The 24,540-nt window shown below is 44.1% G+C and overlaps 1 protein-coding gene across 3 annotated transcripts in view; it reads right to left on the bottom strand.

Moving 5' to 3' along the window:
• ARID1B (AT-rich interaction domain 1B) overlaps positions 1-20,773 on the bottom strand; it is a 346,830-nt gene extending 326,057 nt beyond the window's left edge. For 2 of the 3 annotated variants that reach the window (XM_087817709.1, XM_087817710.1), the window contains exon 1: positions 18,999-20,772. In XM_087817709.1, coding sequence (XP_087673835.1) covers positions 18,999-20,699 — 1,701 coding nt within the window. In that variant the 5' untranslated portion in view covers positions 20,700-20,772. Of the gene's footprint in view, positions 1-18,998 lie in introns of all 3 variants that reach the window. The other variant, XM_087817708.1, reaches the window with a different exon arrangement.
• Positions 20,774-24,540: the final 3,767 nt, after the last annotated feature.

Here is a 24,540-nt window from a genome sequence, read left to right as displayed (position 1 = left end):
ATTTCATTATAATTACATGGTAGCAAACACATACCTGTGTTAAATGAACAATTTTAACATCAAAGAATACCTTATGCACATAAAGCAAACTGCTTCAGAACTGCTAAGTGTTTAGTGGCCATTCCTGAATGCCAGCTCTCAAACACAGGTATGCAAAGGAGCGATGAGAAACTGTGTAACAACTTTTACTGACCACTGCCTTGGCCTAAGATTACTGCCACAGAAATGGCAATAACCAAAGCTAATTCCCTAAATGCAATAATCTCTATTTTGAGATGTCTCTCCAGGCACTCAAAGACATCACCCTCAGCCCAGCTGACTCACCACTTCATGTTCACAATCAAGTTACCAAAGATACCAAGAGTGCCCAGATATACTGAGAGTCTGGTATATTACAGAATTTATTTCCTGTCCATGTTTGCAAATAACCTTTATAAAAATGTGGCCCCTTCCCCTCAGCCTACAAAACTACTGGAGTAACTTCACCCTTAACAAAGAAGAAGGGCAACGTGGGCTTTGGAGTTGACTTGACTCAAGCTTGACTCCTGGGCCATCACTTAATGGCCCTGGCCAAAGCATATGTGCCCGTGGCCCACGTTTCCTCAGAATCTATAGAATGGGGACAGAGCATGCTGCAAGGATTAAGTCAGAGTGCTCAGAGGGCACACGTGGTCCCTGAGTGAGAACGCCCTGTGTCCTGCCATGGGGCAGACCCTGCACAGGCTCTGGAGGTACAAGGAAGGGAAAGGCCCCCTCCCGTGCCCAGCTCAGGGCTCTCGGCCTATGGGGGGGAGGGGGAGGCAGCCAACTAACATTTAAGGGAGCACTTAGCACAGCACCTGGGCTCAAGGAAAGTGCACAGCAAACATGAGTTCTCTATCCTCTTAAACAAAAAGCCCACTCCTCTTCCAACCATCTCAGAGCCTCCTCCCTCATTTCCTATTCACTGCTCAGCCTACTGCCTCCTCCTCTGCTCTTCCGAAGGTCATCAGTGCCCAAATAACCAAGATGTGCTCCCTCTTTACTGGGACATCCTCGGTGCTCCCCACAGCTGTGCCTGTCTCACCCAGAAACCACAGTCCCCGCCACTTCTGTGGAACTCTCCCACATCTTCATCTCCTCAGCTGGCTTTTTCACTCCTTAAATGTTAGTGCTCCCAAAGGTGAACTCATGAACCCCACTCTCATGATGAGAACCACATTTACATCCTGATCCCCCGTCTCCTATTGCCTATGAGCACCTCCATTCAGCTTTGGAACACATCTCAACCCTGTGTCTGTTGCTAAACAACGATTAAAAAGCAACTGGCCCAGCCGGGCGTGGCTCAGCAGTTGAGCGTCGACCTAGGATCCAGGAGATCAGGGTTTGATTTCCGGTCAGGGCACATGCCCGGGTTGCGGGCTGCAGCCATCAATGACTCTCTCATCACTGATGTTTCTCTCTCTCTCTCCCTCTCCCTTCCTCTCTCTGAAATCAATAAAGACATATTTAAAAAAAAAAAAAGCGCAACGGAACCCCTTCAGAAAGTTACGGTGCCATGTGACTTCTCCCAGTGCGGTCAGCGGAGAACCCCGTGTTTGCAGCTCTTCCCCTCAGCCGCAGGACGTGAAGGCAGCATGTGGCTGCCAGGAGCCGTGTTGCCCGGTGAAAACGCCACGTCTCCTCACCGCCCCGTGACAGCAGTGCAGGCTGAGCATTTAACTGTAAGCCTATGGAATTAACCATGGCAGTTCCTCTACATACTGATTTTATTACATGTTCATCTACAGCCTCATTACTACATAACCAGTATTTCAAAGCGTTCACTGCTCATCCCAGGATAAAGCGTACCCCGCCCCCACACGGACTCCAGGCCCTGCTGTCTTTGGGATCAAACTTCACTGGGAGGTAAGCCTTTGAAAGCAGGGTCTGCGTTTTACTCACTGTATCCCTCTCACAGTAGGTGCTGAATAGTTATCAATAGCTCTTTGGGGAATGAGTCAAGTATATACATAAGTATATACAGTATCTGACAACTGATTGCTGGCAATCAACTCAGGTCTCCCACCTACCCCCAGCCCTAGCTTCCCACTTTTCTTTCCCAGGGTCTTTCGGGGTATGGATGGTTTCCCTCAAAATGTCCCCATTTTACTATACTCAGTATTTCTCCTAAAGACTGGTGTCCAAGGCTCTCAAAGACACAAGGGCATGGAGGGCTTGGCTCGCTCCTCATAGATCCCCACAAGGTCATGGGGCACTGGCCAGCACAATCTGTTTCCGCCCTGGGCCGGGAGGACGCGCCTGCCTCTATGGCCCCCTCCCTTCTCTGCTGCCCCACAGCTGCTCAGCTAACTTCTCCACATTGTACTTACAGCATGGCAAAAAGGAAAAACCAAGTAACTGTCATTTATGCTTGAAAAGGGGGAATGGCTTTATTCTCTCCAACAGAGTTAGGTGTGAGCACTGTGCCAGTTGTTTTCTTAGGGCTGTCAAAGCTGCTGCAGAAGGTCAAGATTGCACTGTTGAAATCGTGGCACCGGATGAATGATACCTTACTACAGAAAGTCTCTGAAAGGACAAGCACAGTTAGACAGGTGTTAGCTTCCTAGGCAAACGATACCTTTTATCATGAGGAGAGAAATAAAATGTGGCTGCTAAGCCACCAAAGACGCCCATTCCCTTCATAAGTTTAAAGAACCAAACACAATTAAAGGTCCAGGCTCAGAGAAAGGAAATTTCCTATGACACACAGCAATGGTGGTCTATTTATAAAAAAACAGGGGGGTACCAGTTCTGTTTTTTCTTCCCATGCATTCTTAAAAATACTGTTCAGCCCTAGCCAGTTTGGCTCAGTGGTGGTTAGACAATCAGCGTGGACTGAAGGGTCCTGGGTTCGATTCTAGCCAAGGGCACGTACCTCAGTTGCAGGCTCAATCCCGGGCCTGGATGGGGCACGTGTGGGAAGCAACGAATCGATGTGTCTCTCTCACATAGATGTTCCTCCTCCCCCACCCCCACTCTCTCTGGAAAAGCAATGGAAAAAACATCCTTGGGCGAGGATTAAAAAAAAAAATACTATTCACTCATTTGCTTGAAATGGGTTAGGTGTAGTCAGCATTAATTTCAAAAACACAAATCCATGCTTACTCTAGTAGTGATATGTTATTATAAGTAATAAAGCAAAATCAGGTATTTTTATAAACCAGGAAACGAGAGAGGAAAGCCTTCATTTAATTCTCAGCTAAAACAAGCATTATGGAGCTAAGTCATTTGGAAATATTCTCGGCCTCAAATTGAGGAGCTAGCAGGAGGTATGGAAAACACACGTGAAATACCCAGGAACCAGACACAGAGCTAGTCCCTGGCACCATGACCCCTCCTACTGCTCAAACACTCTGCAGGACTGGGTGAGTGGAATTTAACGTACGTCACTTGTCTAAGACAAGATTATGAGCAAAACTGATTTTTTTAAGCTGTGAGACTTGGTCCTATTGACAAATTTTAAGTGAGGAATAGTTGGGAGCATAAAAGGGAAATCTCCCAGTATTGTACCTTACCTTTCGACATAATTAGGAAGGGGAAGACTAAAAGGGTCTCAGGACCCATCCTATCCCAATATCCCTCTGCCTGGCCAGCCTAGACATTCCTCAGGTAAGCAAGCAACAAAGCAAATGAAAAACTGACTGGGTCCAACACCTGAGTGCTTTTCCCATCTCCCAACACCACTGCATCTGGCTCCAGAACGGCCCTGTGGCAACAGCCAAGACAGAAATAATCATGACAATATGTCAAGAAATGACCTTGCCAAGCTGGAGGGTTTTTCTGCCTTACATTTCTTCTTTTAACTATGCATCTGACATCTTCATTATTTTAAGATACACTAATTTGGGGTTTTGTCTTACAACTTTCACCACCACAGTTCACTCTGGGCAAATCATGAACATTAAATTTTATTTTGTTGGTTTCTTACTCTAAAATTCGCTCTTCCAGCTCCCTGTACTCTCCCCCTCCCCAATCTCCTGATCCCTAACTGTTACCTATCCTCCCTTCCCTATTCTCTCTTCATACTTCCAGGACTTACACCGCCAGTGACCTTGAGACCCTGTCCAGTCCATTCGTCCCTTTGCTCATCCAAAGCTATTTATTATGCACACTCTATGTGCTACAGACACTGCCGTAGATGCTGTTCCATCACCTCCCCAATCCGTTAACTTCAGTCTCAGCCACACTTAACCCCAGACAGAAGAGAATCTATGCAACAGACTATTTCACAGCCTCCCTTTATGACTCAACTGAAACCAATGACCCAGGTTGTGGCAGAGTTTCCCCTAACAGGTGGATATAAATTGATGTTCAGTGACACCATCAGAAAAATCCAATAGCCACCTTCATGCCCTCCAAGGGGAGCACAGAGTCTTTCCTCCTCTTTGTCTATGACTATAAAACTAAAAGCTCAATTATAAGGATGTAATTCTACGTATCTTAACGGTAACAAAAAAAATCAGTTTAAATTTCACCTCTAGCTCATCAGTGACCAATGTGGGAGGCAGAAGGTGGGCAGACAGGCCATTCCACAGGATGTGGAAAAAAGGAACCCTCATGCACTGTTGGTAGGAATATAAATTGGTGCAGGCACTAGGGAAAACAGTATGGAGGTTCCTCAAAAAAATTAACAATAGGACTACCATATGATCCTGCAATTTCACTTCTGGGTATTTACCTGAAAAATATGAAAACACTAAATCCACAAGATACATGCACCCATATGTTCACTGCAGCATTACTTACAATAGCCAAGATTTGGAAACAACCTAAGAGCCCGCGGACGTGGCGCACACACAATGGGATTCTGCTCGGCCATGGAAAGATACAATATTGCCGCCTGCAACATAGAGGAGGGAGGGCGTGGTGCTAAGTGAAGTCAGTCACACAGAAAAGGACGGAACCATATGATTTCACTCGGATGTGGAATATAAAACAAAAAAGGAACAAACAAAACAAAACAAAAACAAACAAACTCACAGACAACAGAATGGTGGCTACCAGAGGGGAGGGGGAACGTGGGAGGGCAAAACAGGGAAAAGGGTCAAATACGTGGTAACGGATGGTGGCGAGCACACAATAGAGTGTACAGATATCAAATTACAATATTGTATGCTTGAAATTTATATGTTGTTAACCAATGTGACCTCAACGGAAGTGCAATTAGTGAATTAATTTTAAAAAGTAATGATAAAGCCCTTAACAAAATTCATGCGATGTGCCTGGCACACATAGTAGGTGTTCAGTAAGAGGAGCTATTATTACTGTTATTGCTTTTATTATATATAGCACAATTATTTAAGGCTCTTCTAAATATCTTTCTCTGAACCTGCATTTAAGGAAGCAATGTGTTTGTAAGAGTTGCACCAATCACATGACTAGAAGAGAGGCCAATTTCATGTACCCCCACAAAATAGTCTCAGATAGGCCACCTCTATAAAAAAATCACTTGACGTCTGGCTGCGGACTCACTGCCACCGTAACGTTTTCCTGCCCATCTGCACCCAGCTGGCCGCTCCCCCAGAAGGCCCCGCATTGGTCCACTCTGGCTTTAACCACGCGCCTGCCTTGCTCCTCGGGTGTGGCGACTCCCCGCACCTCCACCCTTGCATTAACTTAATTTTGGGACCAACCTGCAGCTCCATCGTCCCAGCTGCACATAAAGATGCTGGGAAGGCATTAGTCCTGCCATCTATTACTCCTTACGTCAACTCATGAACAGAAATCCGAAAGCTGCATTCTCCATAATCATAGTCAGATACTTTTCCCAGTGTTTTTGTCAGTCTTCATATGGAAAAGAAACAGGTGCTGCTCAGGCCAAGGGATAATTCTGCTTCCTGCACCCACCGTGCACATTCCCGCGCAGACGTCGTTTCCACCCTGTAGAAGGAGCTCAGTATCTACAATCCCTCCCTCCCACGGCCCGGAACAGATGGTCTGACCCCTAATATTTCACCAGCCCTAAGGTACACAGGAAAGGCCGGCTCTGAAATGCACTCATAAATTTCTGACCGCCCTAACGATGCCCTTCTTTTGCTAAGAAACGAGTTGAAGAGCCACTTCAGGTCCATTATTCTTTACAATGAGGACTTTCGCTCTGAACAATCCAATCAAGGGTCATGACTTATTTACATGAATTTTACTTTCGAGTATATTTACTAACAAAGTGAAGATAAACACTCTTTAAAACGGGTTTTGTCTAATGAAAATCCAAACATCCACTGTTTGTTCATCACTACGAAACTGCTAAGGACGCCCACTGCGTAAAGCTAAGAACCGGCTCGTTCAAGCTACGGGGCGAACACTGGCAGCGCAGGCTCTCCCCGTCCAGGTGGCAACGTTCCTCTCCGACTCTCACGACTTCTGCTTTTGAAAGGCTCGCCTGAATTAAATGTACTTAAGCTCATGTTTGTCCACGATATTAAAATTACTTAAATATCAAGTAGTATTAAGAAATAAAAAACTCGAAAAGTATTTCAAAAACTTAGGTGAGAAATGAAAAAAAGGAGCCGTCAAAACTAATTAGGAATGCCCATAACAACCATTTCCTTTTTAAAAAGACGTTGTTCCAAAACTCCTACACATTCTCTCTCTCGCTTTCTCAGATTCTTCACATCAGCAGTCCCCACACTGAGGCAGAAAGCTCGCCTGCCTCCCCGTGTTATCTGTCCACGTTCCATGGGAATCCAATTTCCCTGCATTACCTCTGCCCAGGTCAGGGATGAATGGCTGTCAACTTCCCAGTGGAATAAAAAGAAAAACCCTTTCTTCCTGAGGCAGCAAGTTTCAATTCACAGAGCACATGGCTAATCTACATATGTGAAGGTCACGGCACTTCAGTCAAAGAGGTTAAGAACGGAGCAGCTCACGTAAGGGGTTGTCTTAAACATCTTGGCATGATGCCCAACAAGTAAGACTGTTGAAAAGCCATAGATAGCTTCTGGCAGCAGCAAGGGGAAAAATATTTTGATCATGTGATGCCACACACACTACCTAGTTTACTTCACGTGTGAAACTCCTCCCGTCCCTGAAAACACCACATGTGCAAATCAAACCCAGATTTCAGGTTTAGCAGACTGGCCATGCCGGTACACCTCCCTCCTCCTAAAATGCATTTATAGGAAATTTCTAGATGCACTGAGAATACAACTTCAACATATTGACAACCAGTTGGCTTGAATATCTTAACAGCTGGTTACAACTCCTTTTTTTGATTTTGTTTATCCATTTTTTTTATTGATGGTCATTAAGGTCACTGCCACACTTGGACTATTATAAATACAACTGCTGAGAAGATTCTTGTTAGTCTTTTTGTGAAATGTTTTTATTTCTCTTAGGTAAATTCCTATGAATGGATTTTGCAGGATCAATGAATAGATATATGTTTAACTTCAGAAGAAACTACCAAACTGTTCTCCAAACTGGTTCACCAGCAACACAAGCGGCCCAGTTCCTCACATACTCATCTATATTTGGTGTTGTCAGTCCTCTATTACAGCCACACAGTGGCATGAAGTGGAATCTCACTGTGGCATTTACTACCATCACTCTGATGTTGTGCATCTCTTCATGTGCAATGTCTATTCCTCTATCTGCTTTTGTGAAGCTCTCTTCAAGTCCTTCACACATTTAAAAAACTGGATGGGTCTTCTTGTTTTCAGTTTGTTGGTGTTCTTTATATATTTTGCATACAAGTTCTTTGTAAAATATACGTGTTGTAAATATGTTCACCCAGTCTGTGATATGCCTGTTGAGATTCTTAAGGGCTGCTTACTACTTCTTTGTATTAGTTTTTCAACAAACCATAAAACTACTTGGAGCAGGAAAGGGTACTTAGCCTAAGCAGCAACGTTCTGGTAGTTAACCCGATACACATACCTGCCTGAACCTCCATGCTTCTCTCCCCTCATTAACAGTATGGCGATATGGAAAAGTACAGGAACTTAGTGCACAATAGGAGACAAAACACAAAAGTGCTTTCTGCATCCTATCTTCACTAAGTCATTGTAGATTAAAGTAAAGCTGCTTTGAAGGACTCATGCTTCTGACAAACGTCTCGACAAAGGAGGTCAAAGTCTTGCCACACATGCTGGACACCAGGTGAGAAACCGAGACTTCGACAAAGCACAGCTCTGCCTGCTGTTAGCATGGCACCTGCCTGGATGCTGTCCCTACTCGGCCAAATTAATGAAAGGGAGTTGGCGCTAACAGTGGGGAAATGGAAGATTTTTAAATCCAGCAAAGTCGTAACAAATGTGACTACAACTTTTAACAGTTGTAACTTTCAATAGTTAACAGCAATAAACTACTTGTTTAATATATGAAAAAATAATTAGAAGCAAAGACCAACTTCAAAATCGGAAAGTTGTGTGCCTACCACTAATCTCCTCCAGTTTAAAATTCAGATTGCTTAGGAGGCCAGAGTTACTCAACCATATTTCTAATTAAATGGACTAGTAAGTAAAATAAAAATATCCCACAAACTATCCTATTTAATCACCAATATTCGCTAAGTTATCTAAGGACATTCCTCTAGGATAAACAATAAACAACAGAAAGTTGAACAATTTATGAACATTCTCTGGATATCTTTTCATCTGGTACTGTGCCCCTAGACCAAGAACACTTGACATTTGTTGATGGTGGTGAAATTCAATGTTCCAATTATCGATCTGAATTTTTCCTTACCAGTTAAAAATATGACTAAAAGTTATATGACTAAAAAATGGGAAGTTACTGGAGACATTTTAGGGATGTGTTCAGCCACTCAGTAACTTACTCTTCCTAAATACTAGGCCATATAAAGACAATAAAAAACTGAAATGTCTAGATTAGAAAGAAGCTTCAATTATTAACATACTTGTTCTGAGAAGACAGACTAATAAGCTTTAAATTAACTAATACACAAGCACACCTAACTCACTTTAATTCCTGATCCGTGAGGAAGTACAGTCCGTTGTTAATGTGTGAAAACGTCCCTTTCCTTGCCAGGTAGTATATCGGTACTTTATAAAGTCTGCTTCTCACAACACTTGCGTAAGTCAAGTATTCCTCCCCATCCCTTTAGAAATTAGGAAACTACAAACCTCAGAGAGGTGAAGTAACTTGCCTGAGGTCACACAGGTGGTAAGCATCCAATCTTGCAGGTTCTCTAATCTGGACACCTTTGGCTCTTGCCTTTTCCCCAGCTTTGGTCTCCACCCCTCTTCACCGGGTTAACTGCTCATCAACCAGGTCTTAGCTGATTAGAACTGATTTGCAGCCTTCCTACTCCTACCCCCGCCCCAATCTAGTCTGTGGGAGGTGTCCCTCTAAAATCAAAACTTCCACTTGAACCATTTATGCTGTATTGTGTATCATTTCTCTTGTCCTTACTCATAGTGTTACCAATTCCTCAAGGTCCAGGCCCTAGTCACTGAGGGATCCTTCATTCAACACAGTGCCGGGCACACAGCAGGCTCTCCATAAACACCTATCTGATGCCCCAGCTTTCCCTTTGATGACACAGACCTTAATCCCAATACGGTAATGTAAGTGGACTGAACTCTAATTCTGTCATGCTAATAAAGTCATTTTTAACAGAAAAATCACTGTATGATACCCAAAACAAAATCCGAATTAAGACCACTTTCTCATCAATGTCCTAGCACCTAAGAACAATCACCAAGTACACTTACCTTTCACATAAAATAGCCACACAATGACAGAACAGAGTTCCTTGAAACGGACACGGAAACATACCAAACACTGCCAGAAAATTTTCAGTTTGGGTACATCACTAACTATTCTTCAGAGTCTTCGGATGATGTACTTTGAGGGGTACTCTTTCTGCACAGAGCTGCGGAATAATGTAACCATTCATTTTCATTTCCACTTAAACACCAGGAGCCTATGACAATTCACCAGGGAAAACTATGGATCATATGTGATATTTACTCTTTGTATCTTAAGCACCAAGTGGTGCTCAATAAGTATTTGTTCATAATAGAATTGAATTTTGTCCCTGATACTTTCATAAATCTCAGTATAAAAATTTTTTTTAGGAAAACTGTTCTTCTCTACATATTTGAGGCAGGCCCCTGGCATTCGCAGATTTGACAATCCCTGTTTGACTATTTGAGAGCAGCCCTAGAAAATTACACTCTTGCTAAGGACCAGATCTGAATCATATATTCAGTGAAGGGAAGCAGATACAGAAGCAACCAATGAGAGACCTCAAGTCCACCACCCAGAATCTCAAAAAAGCCTAGTTTTAAATTTTTGAAACTTGGTTCCTTTGCAGAAAGTACTTCCCCAGTCATTTTTGCAGATCATGAAAGTGGGAAGGTCTAAAAAGTATGATTCTTGGCCAGAACAGAATTTACTAATTAATATTAAGGATGGACGGTAAATGGGGCAACAGTTTGCTCCAAAGACATCAGCGCACCACAGGCTCTACAGCTAAACCAAACCAATTCAGGTACCTGTTTACAAGAGTCCCATTCAGTACAAAACTACATTTTGTGAGGGAAATTACAGTGGAATTCTCCAAGTCTGTGTATTTGCACAGGTCTCAGTTTATATTCACTGAACATATCTGGGAGCTAGTGTAGTTTAATAAGCTGTTCAGTGGTGCATAGCCGATTAGGCTCTAATTTTTTTTTTTAGTTCAAAACAACACAGGATTTTGCAGCTGGAAGGGACTGGGGGTCACCTGATTCATGGAGGCAAGGACTTGTCCTCAACCACACCCTGAAGTAGGGCAGGGCCAGGCAGAGAACAGAACCCATGTCCCCCTTACAACTGCAGTGGAAAGGAGGTGGGGAAAGAGGTGCCAGTACAGGTGCCACAGGATTTACAGCAATGACCTCGATAATGACCCTGCCCAGCAGGCAATACTCGAGATAAGGAAACTTAGCCCCTGCCCTAGCTCAGAGAACATGGGTGCTGAAGCCTCCAAATGAATCAAGATCTGACCAACTCCAAGTCCACGGTCTTTCACTTCTATCAGATGCCTTGCAATACATTTGTATTCTCGCAAAACTCACGACAGAATAAACTCACATACAACAAACATTACTAGTTCCTGTAGAAATATGTCTGCTTCTTCAGAAAGATACTTGCTCAGCAGTATAGTAGCAATGTTTTACATTTCTATTTCCAAGGTCATTTATAATTCATTGGGTAAAGTGAATTTATTATTTAAAAAATACAAACTGAAGCAGGAAATTGTGAAGATATGAAAAAGGGTTTATAGTTTGATATATACAGGTGGGGCAAAAGTAGACTTACAGTTGTGAGTACACAAAACACAAAGTTTATTCTTGTAGTATTTTCCATATGTACAACTGTAAACCTACTTTTGCCCCACCCTGTATAAACATATGGTCATTGAATGTTTAAAATTTGCTTAAAATTTCAGAAATTGGATGCCAAATTCTAGATACATTTTATAATTTTAACAATGACTTCAAAATAAGGCTATGAAGTATGTTGAGTGTTTTAACTTCGAAGATGCTCATCCAAAAGAGAAGCAGGAGATGCTGAGAATTCTGGAACCGCCTCCACTGATCATCGACGCCTCGCTTTCCGAGGTTTATTTCAGGACCCAGAAGCAGGAGCCCAGTTCACTCCTCAGCCAGCATACATTATCTAAACAGTTACCAAAAATATTCCAGCGATCCAAGTATCTTCCTAAATCTGAGCGGACTGTTTTAACTTTTTCCCAAGAGCCCATGTAAAGTAGAAAACAAGAGATAAAGAAAATGGACCATTCTGCATAAATTTCAAAGTGACTACATTTTCCTTCTTTGGGCTGCCGTTCTCTGCAGTGGGTCTATGTTCTGCCCTGGCACAAAGCCAGTCATTGATCGACAGAAATGGAAAAAGAGTCACTAGCTCATACCGGCTATATCACAACAATCTACAATTATTTGTTTTGCCAAAATCCACTGCCCCGCCCAAAAAAAGCAGGCCAACAGACTGCTGACCCACATGCTTGCTATTTGCACTCTGTTTAAATGAGCCAGTTCTAAGTCAGTGATGCCAAAATGCCATGCCCAGGTAGTGGGAGCAGGCTTCGGCAGGATCTCTCTGCCTGAGCCACACACCAGAACAGCTGCGATCCCCAGACCCTGGCTACCAGCTGTGTCTGGCCCAAAGGCTGATTAAGAAAATGGGTGCTCAATAAATATTTGCCAATTGATCGTCTGGAGTAGATATTTATCTAACATGCACCTCAGAGCATACACAAATACTAAATGTTTACACCTTAAGAAGTAATTGTTGCTGCCCAGTACAAGCTCTTAAATCACAGTTCATTTTCTCTGTGCCCTCTGTGGATCTGGTGTTAAAGTACATAACTGATCACAGAAAGATGCGACTATATATCAGCATCGATAGCAGCTAAAATACAATTCCAATATTTTATACACACACACACATGCCTGTTCACAAGACTACTCAGAATCTAAGAGGCATCCCTTTGCAGCTGCCTCTAAAATATAATTAAAAGGCCAATCATCTTAATTTAGGAATTTTTCCACGTACCAAGGATTTCTGCAGTTTTACAGAGGATTGCAAATTAAAAATATGAGGGGGAAGCACAGATCTGGGGATCAGAACAGCAGGAAAATGGACACAGCATCACATGGTTTGGTTGTTTGCTCTGGGTTGGAGGTGGTGGGGAAGCCCCAGGACTTAAAACATAAATAAGAAAAAATTATCATTGTAAATGACTTTCAGTAATAGTAGAAAGATAAAACTAATAATTTCAAAAACAGGCTAAAAATTCAAAAGATGAGAGAAATAAGTAAAGGAGAAAATTATAATGGTAACATTCATTTCCATTCTCTGTTATCTAACACATAACAAAGTCCCAGGTTTCTCTCAACAAACTTTTAATGACATAACTGACAACGAAAAACTGAGCTACACAACAAACTTTCTTAAAAGACAAAACCTGGGTCAGTTACCCTAATGTTAGAATTAGGAGAAAGCAACAGACTAAAAACAAACAAACAAAAGCCACCATTAATGTTCCTATGGAACGTTCGAGGAAGAATTTACTACTAAACTATGAAGGGGGCAAGACTGATGGTCATAAAAGAAAGATTATTTTGCTTACAATACACATTTATAACCAAGAGTTCTAAAGTCTGACCTGAAGAAAAGGAAAAATATATTTTATTTCAATTTAGGAAAATGAAAAAGTTCTAGAAATGGATAGGGTGAGGGCTGCAAAGCAACATAAATACACAATGTCACAGACCTGGACACCTAGAACTGATTAAAACGGTGAATTTTGTTATGTATAATTTACCACAATAAAAAAAATACATAAACTTTTAGCATCCCTTTTTTTTTTTTTTAATGTGGTTTAGGATTTTCTTTAGATTTCATCAAATATGGCTTCCCTTCCAGAGCCACCTAATAAGGAATGACTTCTCATGTGGCTCTCAAGTTTCCTCTTCCATCAAGGCCCACAGGAGACACAGGAGCGCATGGTACAGATGACGGTCAGCAGAGGCCAAACCTCCTTCAATTCAGGTGGGCTGGCCTGCTGTGACACATCTGGCCCAGGTGCTGCTGCCACCTACCCAGGAACGTCCCCTGGAAAACCAGACATGCTGAAGATGTCAGGGTGTTGGTCTCTTTCCCAGCAATAAATGTCATTCAGGAAACAAATTACTTCCACATTAGTTCGCCTGTCGAACCCGGAGCCCTCCAATACTTGGGGCGTTGACCCACTCAGAACTGGGTTTGAAAGCTGCCTGCTGGCCCCTATTCAAAGGAGGAAATCTAAGGAAATCGTTTTCTAAGAATTACTACAAGTTAGACTTTTGAAAAATAGCACGTTTGCTGAAAACTTACTGTGGAAACACACAGTTTACCTTGATAAATAAATCCACTCAGTCACTCAATTAATGTGAATTGTTAAAACTACTTAATACACATACGTATATCAACAATTCCATTCATTCTGATGTTAGCACAAGGCAAAACAAGTGTATATTTAATGATACCTAGGCAATGAGACCTAAATCATTTTCTTTTCATCAAATTTCTAACAGAAAAAGTCACTAAAGTGTACCAGGTTTTTAGATCAAAATTAATTCATTCAATCACCCAATTAAACCACAGAGGGCCACTTAGTCTTGTATAAATAGCCTCCGAACTGAAAAAGCAACACTGCATAATAGATCTACATTTATGTCACATAAATATATATATCCTTGGCGGATGAGCAGTTTTGCCTGGTACTTCTCCACACCACGGGGAACGAGGACTGGGGATTGCTCAGCCTCCAGCACGCACACACAGCAAGTGTGTGGCTCTGCTTTACAGATCCGCGAGAGCATGCACCGATCTCCTGATAAAGGAAGGACACCTCTTAAAAGGCAAGTTACCGAAAACCACCCAATTCCAAAAAGGCTCAGGATGTGGATGTGTCTCCTTAGGTAAAATCAGCATTGTAAAATGTCATAAAAATTTTGTAACATCCATTTCTCAAAATCTAAATATTGAAAAAAAATTAATGAAATGAGTTTACTATTCACTTTAAGCCCCCATAAATCTGTTGCTTTAAGTAACACACATAAATCAAACATAAATATAAGCCTCAAATTTACAAATCTACACACAGTCCAAAGCAAAAGCGACACAAGTGAAATATCAGTTCCTTTTCCACAAATGTGGATCAAAGCACACAGATGCATGCACTGAACGGGTGTCAGTTCAATGTAGTGAGAAAAGCCTTTATATTTAGGACACTGGGCAAAAAGCTAATAAGGTTTCCTGTACTGATAGATCCAAATTTACATCTCTAAATCAGTCTTCAAAATAAGTAGCAAAATGTCATAAACCCCAACAAATTTTAAATCAAACCACTCTCTTCCTAGGAGAGGACAGGGTTAAATAAATGAAATAACCATCTTTTTGGTTTGCCTGTCATACTAGTATTTATCCCAGGGAAATAAGTAAGTTCCTATACATCAGAAGTCATTTTTTTAGGTACACCCTGCCCCAAATTATACAGTAATAAAGTCCATTAACAAGAAATAGAACTGAAAACTTAACCCCATTCTATTACACCTATCTTTTTTAAAATGTGCCTGTGTCTAATAAAATCACCTAATGAGTTTATATTAAGAGTCTTCCTCTACATTGTCCTGTATTTTTAAAAGCCGTTCTCAAACCAGAGTTAATGCTATTTTTATACCAAAGTGAAGAGGTTACAGTATTCTCAATTCTAATGAAGGAGTAGGCTGTTTAGGGTGGGTACACACCCTTGATTTATATGACACTGGGAAAATGGAACAAGTACGAAAAGCCTCCCCAAATATTCATTCCTAAATGTAGATTAAAAAACAAAACCAAAGGAAAAAGAGGGTTTACGGTTCCTCATCACAGACCCAAGGTAAGACTGTTGTTTCCTCCTAGAATATCCTTATCAATTTTGTGTTATTATAAACGTAAATTTAAGTTATAGTTGTCTCAAAGAGTAGTTGCCATTAAAAAAAAAAAAAAAAAAATCTGTCAAAAGTAAGTACACAGAAAACAGGATCTCCAATGAAAACAATTTTAAGCCATGCATAATTTCATCTCAGGTAACCTAGGAAAACAGAAAACTGTAGACATTTTATTATATTTTCTTTGTTTTTAAAATGATAGGCTTTTCTATGAACCACAGTTGCCAATTCCATGTCAGCCAGCCATACCTCGGCAAATACATAAATCTAGGCCACAAAATTTTTTTACAGGATTTAAAGTATCAGATAGGGTAAGATTGCATTGGGGGGGGAAGTGGGGAGTGATGTTATGCCAACTATAATGTATCTTATACAAATTTTAAGGTAATCAGGAACTAGCCTTTAACTTCCTGATTTGTAAGTCAGCTAATCGCTTTTCTTTTAATTATAAATAAGGCTCTTTTTATTACATTGTATTATGTTCCATAAAACTAAAGTTAAAATAGCATTAATGGAATTCAGTACAAATGTAGGCATTATGAAATCTTAGTTATGTGAGTAAGACTCAATATTCCTTCTGAGACTGCTCTAGCTGAATACTTTATCTCACAAAACCCCAAAACTGTATCAAAAATGGCTTATTTCACTTTTTAAAAAGACCCTCCCCCTACAATATGTGCATATGTTTTGTTCCTAATTACAAAAACATTTGCCACCCAATATAAACCATTTCCTAAAATCAAAAACGAAACTAAATGTGTTAAAAGCCACAAGAAAATTTCATCATATAACGTGATTTAATAGTGTTTTACGACCTATACTTATGTAGTAATTTAATATTTTGGACAAATGACTGTTTCTTATTCATTTACCATAACAAATAATAAGTAACACTAGCGTTCCAAAAAGAAAAATATAAAGAAGACATATTCCACATGTTATACGGTAAGATGCCTAAAAGAAATCTGTGAATCTAGGTCATATGCCTGTCGTTTTTCTTCCCCCTCAAAAATAAAAAAAGCTATTCCCAAGGGTCACACTGAGGACATAATGGATTCACTCTCATTCCAAGAAAACAAAATACTTAAAATGATTGGTACCATTAGGAAATAATACTCTAAAGTAACACGAATCTACATCTGCCTCTATCATTCTTTCATTTCTAGTTTACAAAGATGTGAATTTTAAACTGTCCCTTTAAAAGCAAGCTGACAAAGCAAATCTTTCTTAATTATGTTTCACGTTTCTCCAAAATGTTTTTACCTGTACGAATCAAAAATTGAAATCTCAAGTTTTCTATCAAGAATGGAAAATACATTATCATTAAAAGTAAAACTCCACTAAGTACAGATTTGAAAGCAGTGAACATTAATGTCCTCTGCCTGAGATTCACATTATTAGTTAAATTCAGTCTTTCAATCACTCAGACAAGTCTCTCTTCTAAGATATGATTATTATTAAAATATACCTTCCTAAATAAATGAGCTGAGTGAAAATATATATTACAATCACTGTTATTACTTTGTGACAGATTAAATTTTAAAAACTTTCATAGCATTAAAAGGTCTATGAAAGAAAAATTATTTGGAAGAAACACACCCAACACAACTCGCATGTAATATAGTTTCCCTAATTCATTGTTTTGTAGTTCAAATAAGGTTCATATTGCCTAATCTAACAAAACAATCAAAGGAGAAAAGAAAGGTTCTTGGGGCACTTCTGTATTCTCCAAATGAGAAGTGACTATAAAATGACTTTTAGTATTTCACAAGAATGTCCATTTTTCCCTTTTAACTAATTATCTACAAAAAAATCATGTTTTTCTCACTTCATGTTTTTTCAAATATAATATCAATTCTAACTAAAACAACTCATCTACAAACATCTCAAAATAGAATAGTTAAAAACACAAATTAACTAGAAATACAGCTTTAATCTTGTTATAAAGCTAATTAAATTTTACTAAAAGATACTGTATATCAGAATCTTGAAATTTTTAAGCCTAACTTTCAATTTTACATTGAACTATGATGACATAATTCAAATGTTTCTCATCGTTTTATCTGTAAAGGGTATTTCTATAAAAGCTTAACAGATTCAAAAATTGGTAAAATTCCTGGTTTAATTATTTTTCAACTGCCACATCCTCACCCTACAATTAAAGACTGTGATACGTGCAACGTCCCTGTAAGGACTGTCAAAGATCTGAATTTTGTAAATGCCCAACGCTGGACACCAGTGTAATTTTTTTTTTATGTATTTAATCCTCTTATTAATAATATGACTCATAATAATGTAAGCCTTAAATAATATTCAACCTTACATCTGCTTGTAACAGAGCTCAGTTATTATTTGTGGCAAGAATTTTTGTGACTGTGCTGCTCAGCACTTCTATTTACATCAGCAGCGCTAAATGCCCAATGGTGAGAGGGGAGCCAATCAGATGGCAGATTAGATGTCAACTCAGAGGCAGCTGTCTGGAGACTATTACAGCCAGTTTACCTCCACAATTCAAATTCCAAACCTTGCAAAGGAGATCAAGTCAGTCCTTAGGCTCAGCCTACGAGCAAGACACAGCAAGCCTGCAGGACACTTCCTAATGACGCTGTAGGACCCGGGTGACAGCAAATTAAAGGAAACCCAAATAAATCTGACCCAAAAAGATCCATTTTCACTGGTCTGCTATTTTCCTGGACTTGCTGAATAAAATGTACGCCTAATCCGTGATCAAAATAAGTTCAGTTTACCCGGAACGTGTGCCTTTCCAACAGCCTATCTGTTGAAGGTGACTCCTTCCAAGCAGCCCGTAAGCCAAATAATGGATTTCCCGGCGACTCTTAGGAGTGAATCGATATATTTTAGAATATTTTACCTCCTCGTGGCTGTGCACTTGGGCATTATTTCTGCGACCATTCAGGCTCAGAGCCCGCATCGCATACCTCCGAACGGCCGGGCAGAACTACGAAAAGCACAGCCGGTGGCCACAAAGCTCACGCATCTCCCGCTTCACCTTGGGAGCCGAGGGAACGCGCCGCGGCCGGAGGCAGGACAAAGTTCCTCCTCCTTTCCCCAGTTAAAGCTCATTGTTGGCGCTCACCGAGCCGCCGGCTCGGCATTCCCGTCCAGACCGTGCCGGCCGGGGCGCGGGTTCGTTACAAAAGCGCCCGCCCGTCCCCGGCGCCCAGGCGGCGGCCAGGCGGCGCGGGGCCGGCCGGCGGGCGGCCTGGGTGGGGTGGCCGGGCGCGCGGCGCGGCCAGGCCCGGCCCGGCGAGGAGGCGCTCGGCCGCCGGCGCTGCCCGCCCGCCCGGCCCTCGGCCAGACCCCTCGCCAGGCCCGCGCCGCGCGCTCGGGCTCGGGGCGCGCCCCAGCCTCGCGGGGAGGCAGCCGCGACTTAAAATGGCCTTGGGCGCCTCGCCCCCGCCTCCCCCGGGACAGGACGCAGAAAAGTACGCGGAAAGAAAGAAAGTCGGGCTCGCGGCGCGCCGAGGCTGCCGCGGCGGAAGCAGGCCCGGCCGGCGCGGGGGTTACCTGGGATCTGCCCATGGTGGGGCCGGGGGTGCCGGGGCTCATCGCCGGGTGGCTCCTTTGTTGCGCGGCCGCCCAGGCCGGGCTGGCAGCGGCGTACTGGGCGCCCATGTCCTTGCCCAAGCCCATGCCCGCGGCCGCCTGCTGGCCGCCCGCCGCCGCCCCCGCCGCCGCCGCCTGGGACTGGGGCTGCGACGGCGGCGGCGGCGCGCTGGGGCTGCTGTAGTCGGGGTAGCTGCCGCCGTAGCTCCTCATCATGGGGCTGGGCGACGTGAGCAGCTGGTTGAGGGTCGGGGTGGCCCCCGACGGGTGCTGGTTCTGCCCGGCGAAGCGCTGGAAGCCCCCCGCCGCCGCGCCGGCGGCCGCCTTGCTGAGGCTCGCGGCCCCGCCGCCCCCGGGGCCCATCATCATGCCGCCGCCCTGCTGCCGGGGGGAGCTCAGCACCCCGTACCCCGAGGACGAGCCCCCATAGCCGCCGCCGCCGCCGCCTCCTGCTGCTGCTGCCGCCGCTGCGGCCGCCGCCGCCACAGCTCCCGCTCCTGCTCCTGCTCCAGCTCCTGCTCCTGCTCCTCCTCCTCCTCCTCCTCCTCCGCTGCCTCCTCCTCCTCCTCCTCCTCCGCCTCCGCCTCCGCCGCCGCCCGCGCCGGGCCGGCTGTAGCCCGGATAATGGTTGTACTGGCTGTTGGGGTACCCTTCGTGGGAGTTCTGCAGGGGGTCCATGCTGCCGGGGGGCCCGGCGGCGGCCGCGGCGGCGTGCATCAGCCCCATCCCGGGGCTTTGTTGTCCGCCATGTTGATCAAAGCCAGGCCCAGCGCGGCCGCCGGGGCCTCCGCCAGCAGGGCCGGCGCTGCCGTAGTAATTACTAAACTCCGAGGCGGCCGCGGCGCCGCCGCCCCCGGGCACGGCGACGGGAGGCTGCTGCGCGCCCAGGCCCGGGCGCTCGTACCGGCCGCCCGCCGGCTCCCCCATCTTGGGCGGCGCGTCGTCCTCGTCGCCCGGCTGGCTCAGCAGCGGCTGGCCCGGGGGCTCGGCCTGGCCGCCCGCGGCACTGTCCTTGGCGCCTCCATGTTGCGGCTGCTCCATGTCGGGACCGGGCTGAGCGGCGCCGCCGCCCGCGCCGCCGAGGCCGTTGTTGTTGGAAATGGGATGTTGCTGCTGCTGCTGCTGTTGCTGCTGCTGGAACTGGCTTAGCTGCTGCTGTAGTGCGTGGTGGTGGTGGAGGTGGTGGGCATGGTGGTGGTGGTGGTGGGCATGGTGGTGGTGGTGGTGCTGCTGGTGGGGCGGTGCGGAGGGGGCTTCGCCAACGGTTTTCAGTTTGTGGTTGGGGAGCAGCCCCGTCTCCATGGCCGAGCCCGGGCCCGCCGAGGAGGAAGAGGACGCCGCGGAGGAGGACGGCGCGCCGGCGCTCCCACCCTCCTTGAGAGCCGCCTCGGGGCCGCCGCTCCTGGCGCTGCCGGGGCCGGCGGCGGCCGCGCTCGCGGGATGGGCCATGTTCGGCTCGTGGCGGGGGCGCGGGGGGTGGTGGTGCACACTGTTCAGGCCGCCGTCGCCGCCGCCCCCCGGCACGGGTCCCGGAGCCGCCGCCGCGCCGCGCGCCCCCGCCTCCAGGTCCCGGGCCCCGGGCGCCGGCCGCGGCCCGGGGGGCGCCCGCCGCTCGCCGCTGCCCGCCCGCGACGCCGCCGCCGCTGCTGCCCGCGCGGCCATGATCGCCGCGGCGTGGCGAGGCCGGGCGGGGGGCGGGGGGACACAATAAAACCCACTTTTTGGTCCGCGGCCCCTCCTGTGCGCATCCACACGCCCCGGCGGGGACTCGAGCGACCCCCTCCCCCTCCGCAGGCCGCGCGGAGCCGGGCCGGGAGTCACGCCTTACGGTCTGGGCCTGCTCCCGCTGTGGGATTTCATGGTGAAAGTTTTGAGTGCAGGTTTAAATGAAACTTTTTTCCTCTCTAACCCGGATATGGGTAAATGCACGACTGGCGGAGCCGCTCGGGCCCCGCCGGCGTGAGCGAGCCGCGCGAGCCGAGCGGCTCTTACCCACTTCTGCTCCCTCGCGCGCACTCGCAAAACGCGGACTGGACTCGGCCGCCGCGGGCCGCGCGGACCCCGGCCCCGGGCCCCGGACCTGGCCGGCGGGCGGGCGCCGTGCGCGGGGCGGCCGGGCTGCGCCTTCCCCTCGCGCCGTCTCCTTGCCAACCCGGCGTTCGCGTGTTTGTTTTCACGTCCAAAAAGAACGATACAAAGGGGGAAAACGAGTCTGACGAGCAGACAAAAGAGAGAGAAGGGCCGGGGAACAAAGTTGTCTGTTGTCCTCAAAGGTTACGAGGAGCCGACGGAGAAAGAAAATATTTGGGCAATCTGTGCAAAAGCACGGCCTCTCCCAGGAGTTATGTAATTTTTCAGAGTGTTGCCTCTCTGCCTTGATTTCGGGCCATCGGCGTAATTCCCACAACTTCTTCAAACTGCACAATTAGGCGAGTTGAAGTGAAGGTTGGCCGCAGTTGAGGAGCCCTGTTCCCTGTGCACGGCAGGCTCTCGGTAAATGCCTGTGACTGACTACACCTGCCCCAAAGATCATGTTAATTAACTACTTTTTAAGGCACCTTATGTATATATGTAGGCTTATCAGTGAAAACTCAAAGTATTCCCCAAAGGAGCGTCTTTCTCACAATACACTTGTCTGTCCTCTCGCTGAAAGGAAAGTCCCCGAGTCTGAAGAGTGGTGTGTTACGCCCCAAACAACTTGCACATGGAGATTGGACTATCGGTGCCATAAATAATGACAGCTAAGGTCTATCTCATACCTTCATAAATCTATATGACACCTTTCACCATATTTCAGAGGTTAATATCCACAATTAACCCTCTTGATATGAGTTCCTTTCCAAGGAATTTGAAACAAAACTAAAACATGTTATCTTTAATAAACTTAAGATTAATAATATAAATCGATCCTGTCTAATCCTAGAGTAGAAATGTTTCATGCTTTCTTCTTTAAACAGTACTATTGTTTTACCACTGTACAATGTTTTAAGTGTGTTTATTACTAATTTATTACCAAGTTACACCTTGAATATCTTCAGAAGGCCTTCTTAACCTAAGCAATGGCTCCCTTGTACTAGTGTGGACTGTTTTCATGGATAGAAAGCATTGGAAACAAGAGCTTTCAGGAGGTCGCACTAGCTGAAATAATATATATGATTTTGGTAGAATGGTAGTTTTCTAAAATGATTTCATTCTCCAGCTTTTCGTAAAGACTCAGTTTATTTCAAGTGCAGTGGTTACTTTTGTTTGCTTGACCAAGTGTAAATGTTACATGACAAAATAGAAAAGGGTAGATGGGGAAACCGGTGACTGACTGGGGGAGGGGAATCAGGTGCATACCCAAGGGTCACACACCAAATTGCAGTCCCGCACAAACAACTGGAAAACTGGGCAGTAGGGTCCCTGAGTAAGAGAGAACAACACCTGCAAGGTGAAGTCGCGCCAAATCATTCATCGGTTTTTACCGAGAGAATACTACATCTTTGTTAGTGTGACTTTTTGATATTTTTCTTCTGGATTTTCTCCCTTTATATATTCAAATACAGTTCATACTAATTATATGCATTATATCGCATAAGTTGAACTTTTAAAAGTTTTTTTCATATGCAAATATAAATATATGTGTTTTGTGTATGTGCGTATATGCATATATTCTAAAATCAATTACTATTTATACCTTTAGACATTTATAGTCAACTAAATATATACATACAATCATAAATACATTTTTTTCAAACTGATAAAATATATCAAAGTCAATTCATACAAGGGTAGCCATATTTCTAGCTTTTTTTATAACTAATTCTAAAAGAGAAAATGAGTCACCAAGTTCAGCTCTGGCCCATTTGTTTAAAATATTATTTCATATAGAAAAATCATGAAACTTAAAAAAAAGGGGGGCATGTAAGTCTAAATCTCTTTTCATTCCATTTGCTTCAGCAAGTCATCTAGAAGATTGGAACCAAGAGTCTGTGAAACAGGCCCCCAGCACAATGAAATCAGTCTGCTATAAAAGGCGACACATGCCAGTTTCTCCTCCCCAATGGCAGATGCCACACCCTAAAGCAGACAGAAGGCACTGCAGTCTGCAAGGGAAGCACAACACAAAGCCGGCAGGACTTGGTTTTGTCTTTAAACACAGGGAATGCTAAAATACCTTTTTTAAAGCATCCTGAAGATAAGTAGTGGGCTTCTACTTATTCAACTCACACTTTTCAAACACATCTCGGAAAACAAAACTAAGGCCTCATAGTTTCATTTAAAAATCTAGGACTTAATAGACAAAACGGCAATTGTCAGGGGTCTGTCAGAAAGGGGTGAAATAGGTTCACATTTCACAAAAGCACAACTTAAAACTATAGATTATAATTTCTACTGTCACTTGCTTCCATTATCCAATGGCAATTCTACATTGTTTTCTTTTTTGATTAAAAGGCAGTAGAAATTACCACACTCATTTTTCCTAATGAATTCCTTATTTTTACACCTCTTGCCTAAATTTCAAACCCTGATGACAACTTTAATTAGCTACTCTAGCCACAAAGAAGCCTCAGAGGTGAAGGCCTGGAAGCTGCCAAGTGGCCACACTGCGCATACAGCGGACCTCCCACCCACAGGTTGCCCCTCGCCCTTGTGTTTAGCCAGAGGATTATTTTGTTAAACATTCCTTTTTGGCTACAAAAGGGACTTGGGGTTTTTTTAACGATATGAAAATTTAATATTCAAATACAGCTCCTTTTGAATAAGTTTTAGGGCGCTGAATAAAAGACAGTCGGACTTGCCCACTTAGAGGGTTGAGCCAGATGGTAGTTTAAGAATGCCACCGTTCTTTTTGCCTCACCAGAGCCCATCGTACTGTTTGCTTTCAGATTAGTCCCCTTTTACTGTTCTGGTTATTTATTCAATAACTGAAACTATCACGATTCACTACCCATCATATTTCTCAGTATTCTTTACATAATTTGGAGGCAATTTAGAATAAAGCCCTGTCAAGGTTTTACAAATAAGAACTATTAAAGAATGAGGCTTTGGATACTTGCTTTCCTTTCAGATTTATGAGAAATGCGATGAATGGAGCTAATGGGATTTCCCTACTGATCTCGGTCAGGGACTTTAAAAAGCACTAAACAATTGTCCTTTTCACTTCTCCGATTTAGACGTCGGCGGTGAATAACTGAATAAATGCATTTGATTTGAAACAACTATGTAAATTAACAGTGGCCCATAAGCTTAGGGTGCAAAACAATTAGGATTTTTTAAATCTAGGCAAATAATTTCAATGAATTGGAAACTCTGATGATCAATAGCACTATTGTACTTAGGAAGAATATTATAGTGGGGATAATAAACCTTGATGGGGGAAAACTACATTGATGGCATTCAACAAATTTATCTAAAACCTACTTTGTGACATACCCTGAGAATAAAAAAAGTAAATATTACCTTGGCCCTCAATAGGGGAGAAAAATAATTCCCCTAAAATAGTCAGGGCTATACCCTGAAA

Source organism: Miniopterus natalensis, chromosome 5, assembly GCF_054644295.1.
Source record: "Miniopterus natalensis isolate mMinNat1 chromosome 5, mMinNat1.hap1, whole genome shotgun sequence".
Taxonomy (NCBI): domain Eukaryota; kingdom Metazoa; phylum Chordata; class Mammalia; order Chiroptera; family Miniopteridae; genus Miniopterus; species Miniopterus natalensis.
This window is presented reverse-complemented; position numbering and strand designations above follow the sequence as displayed.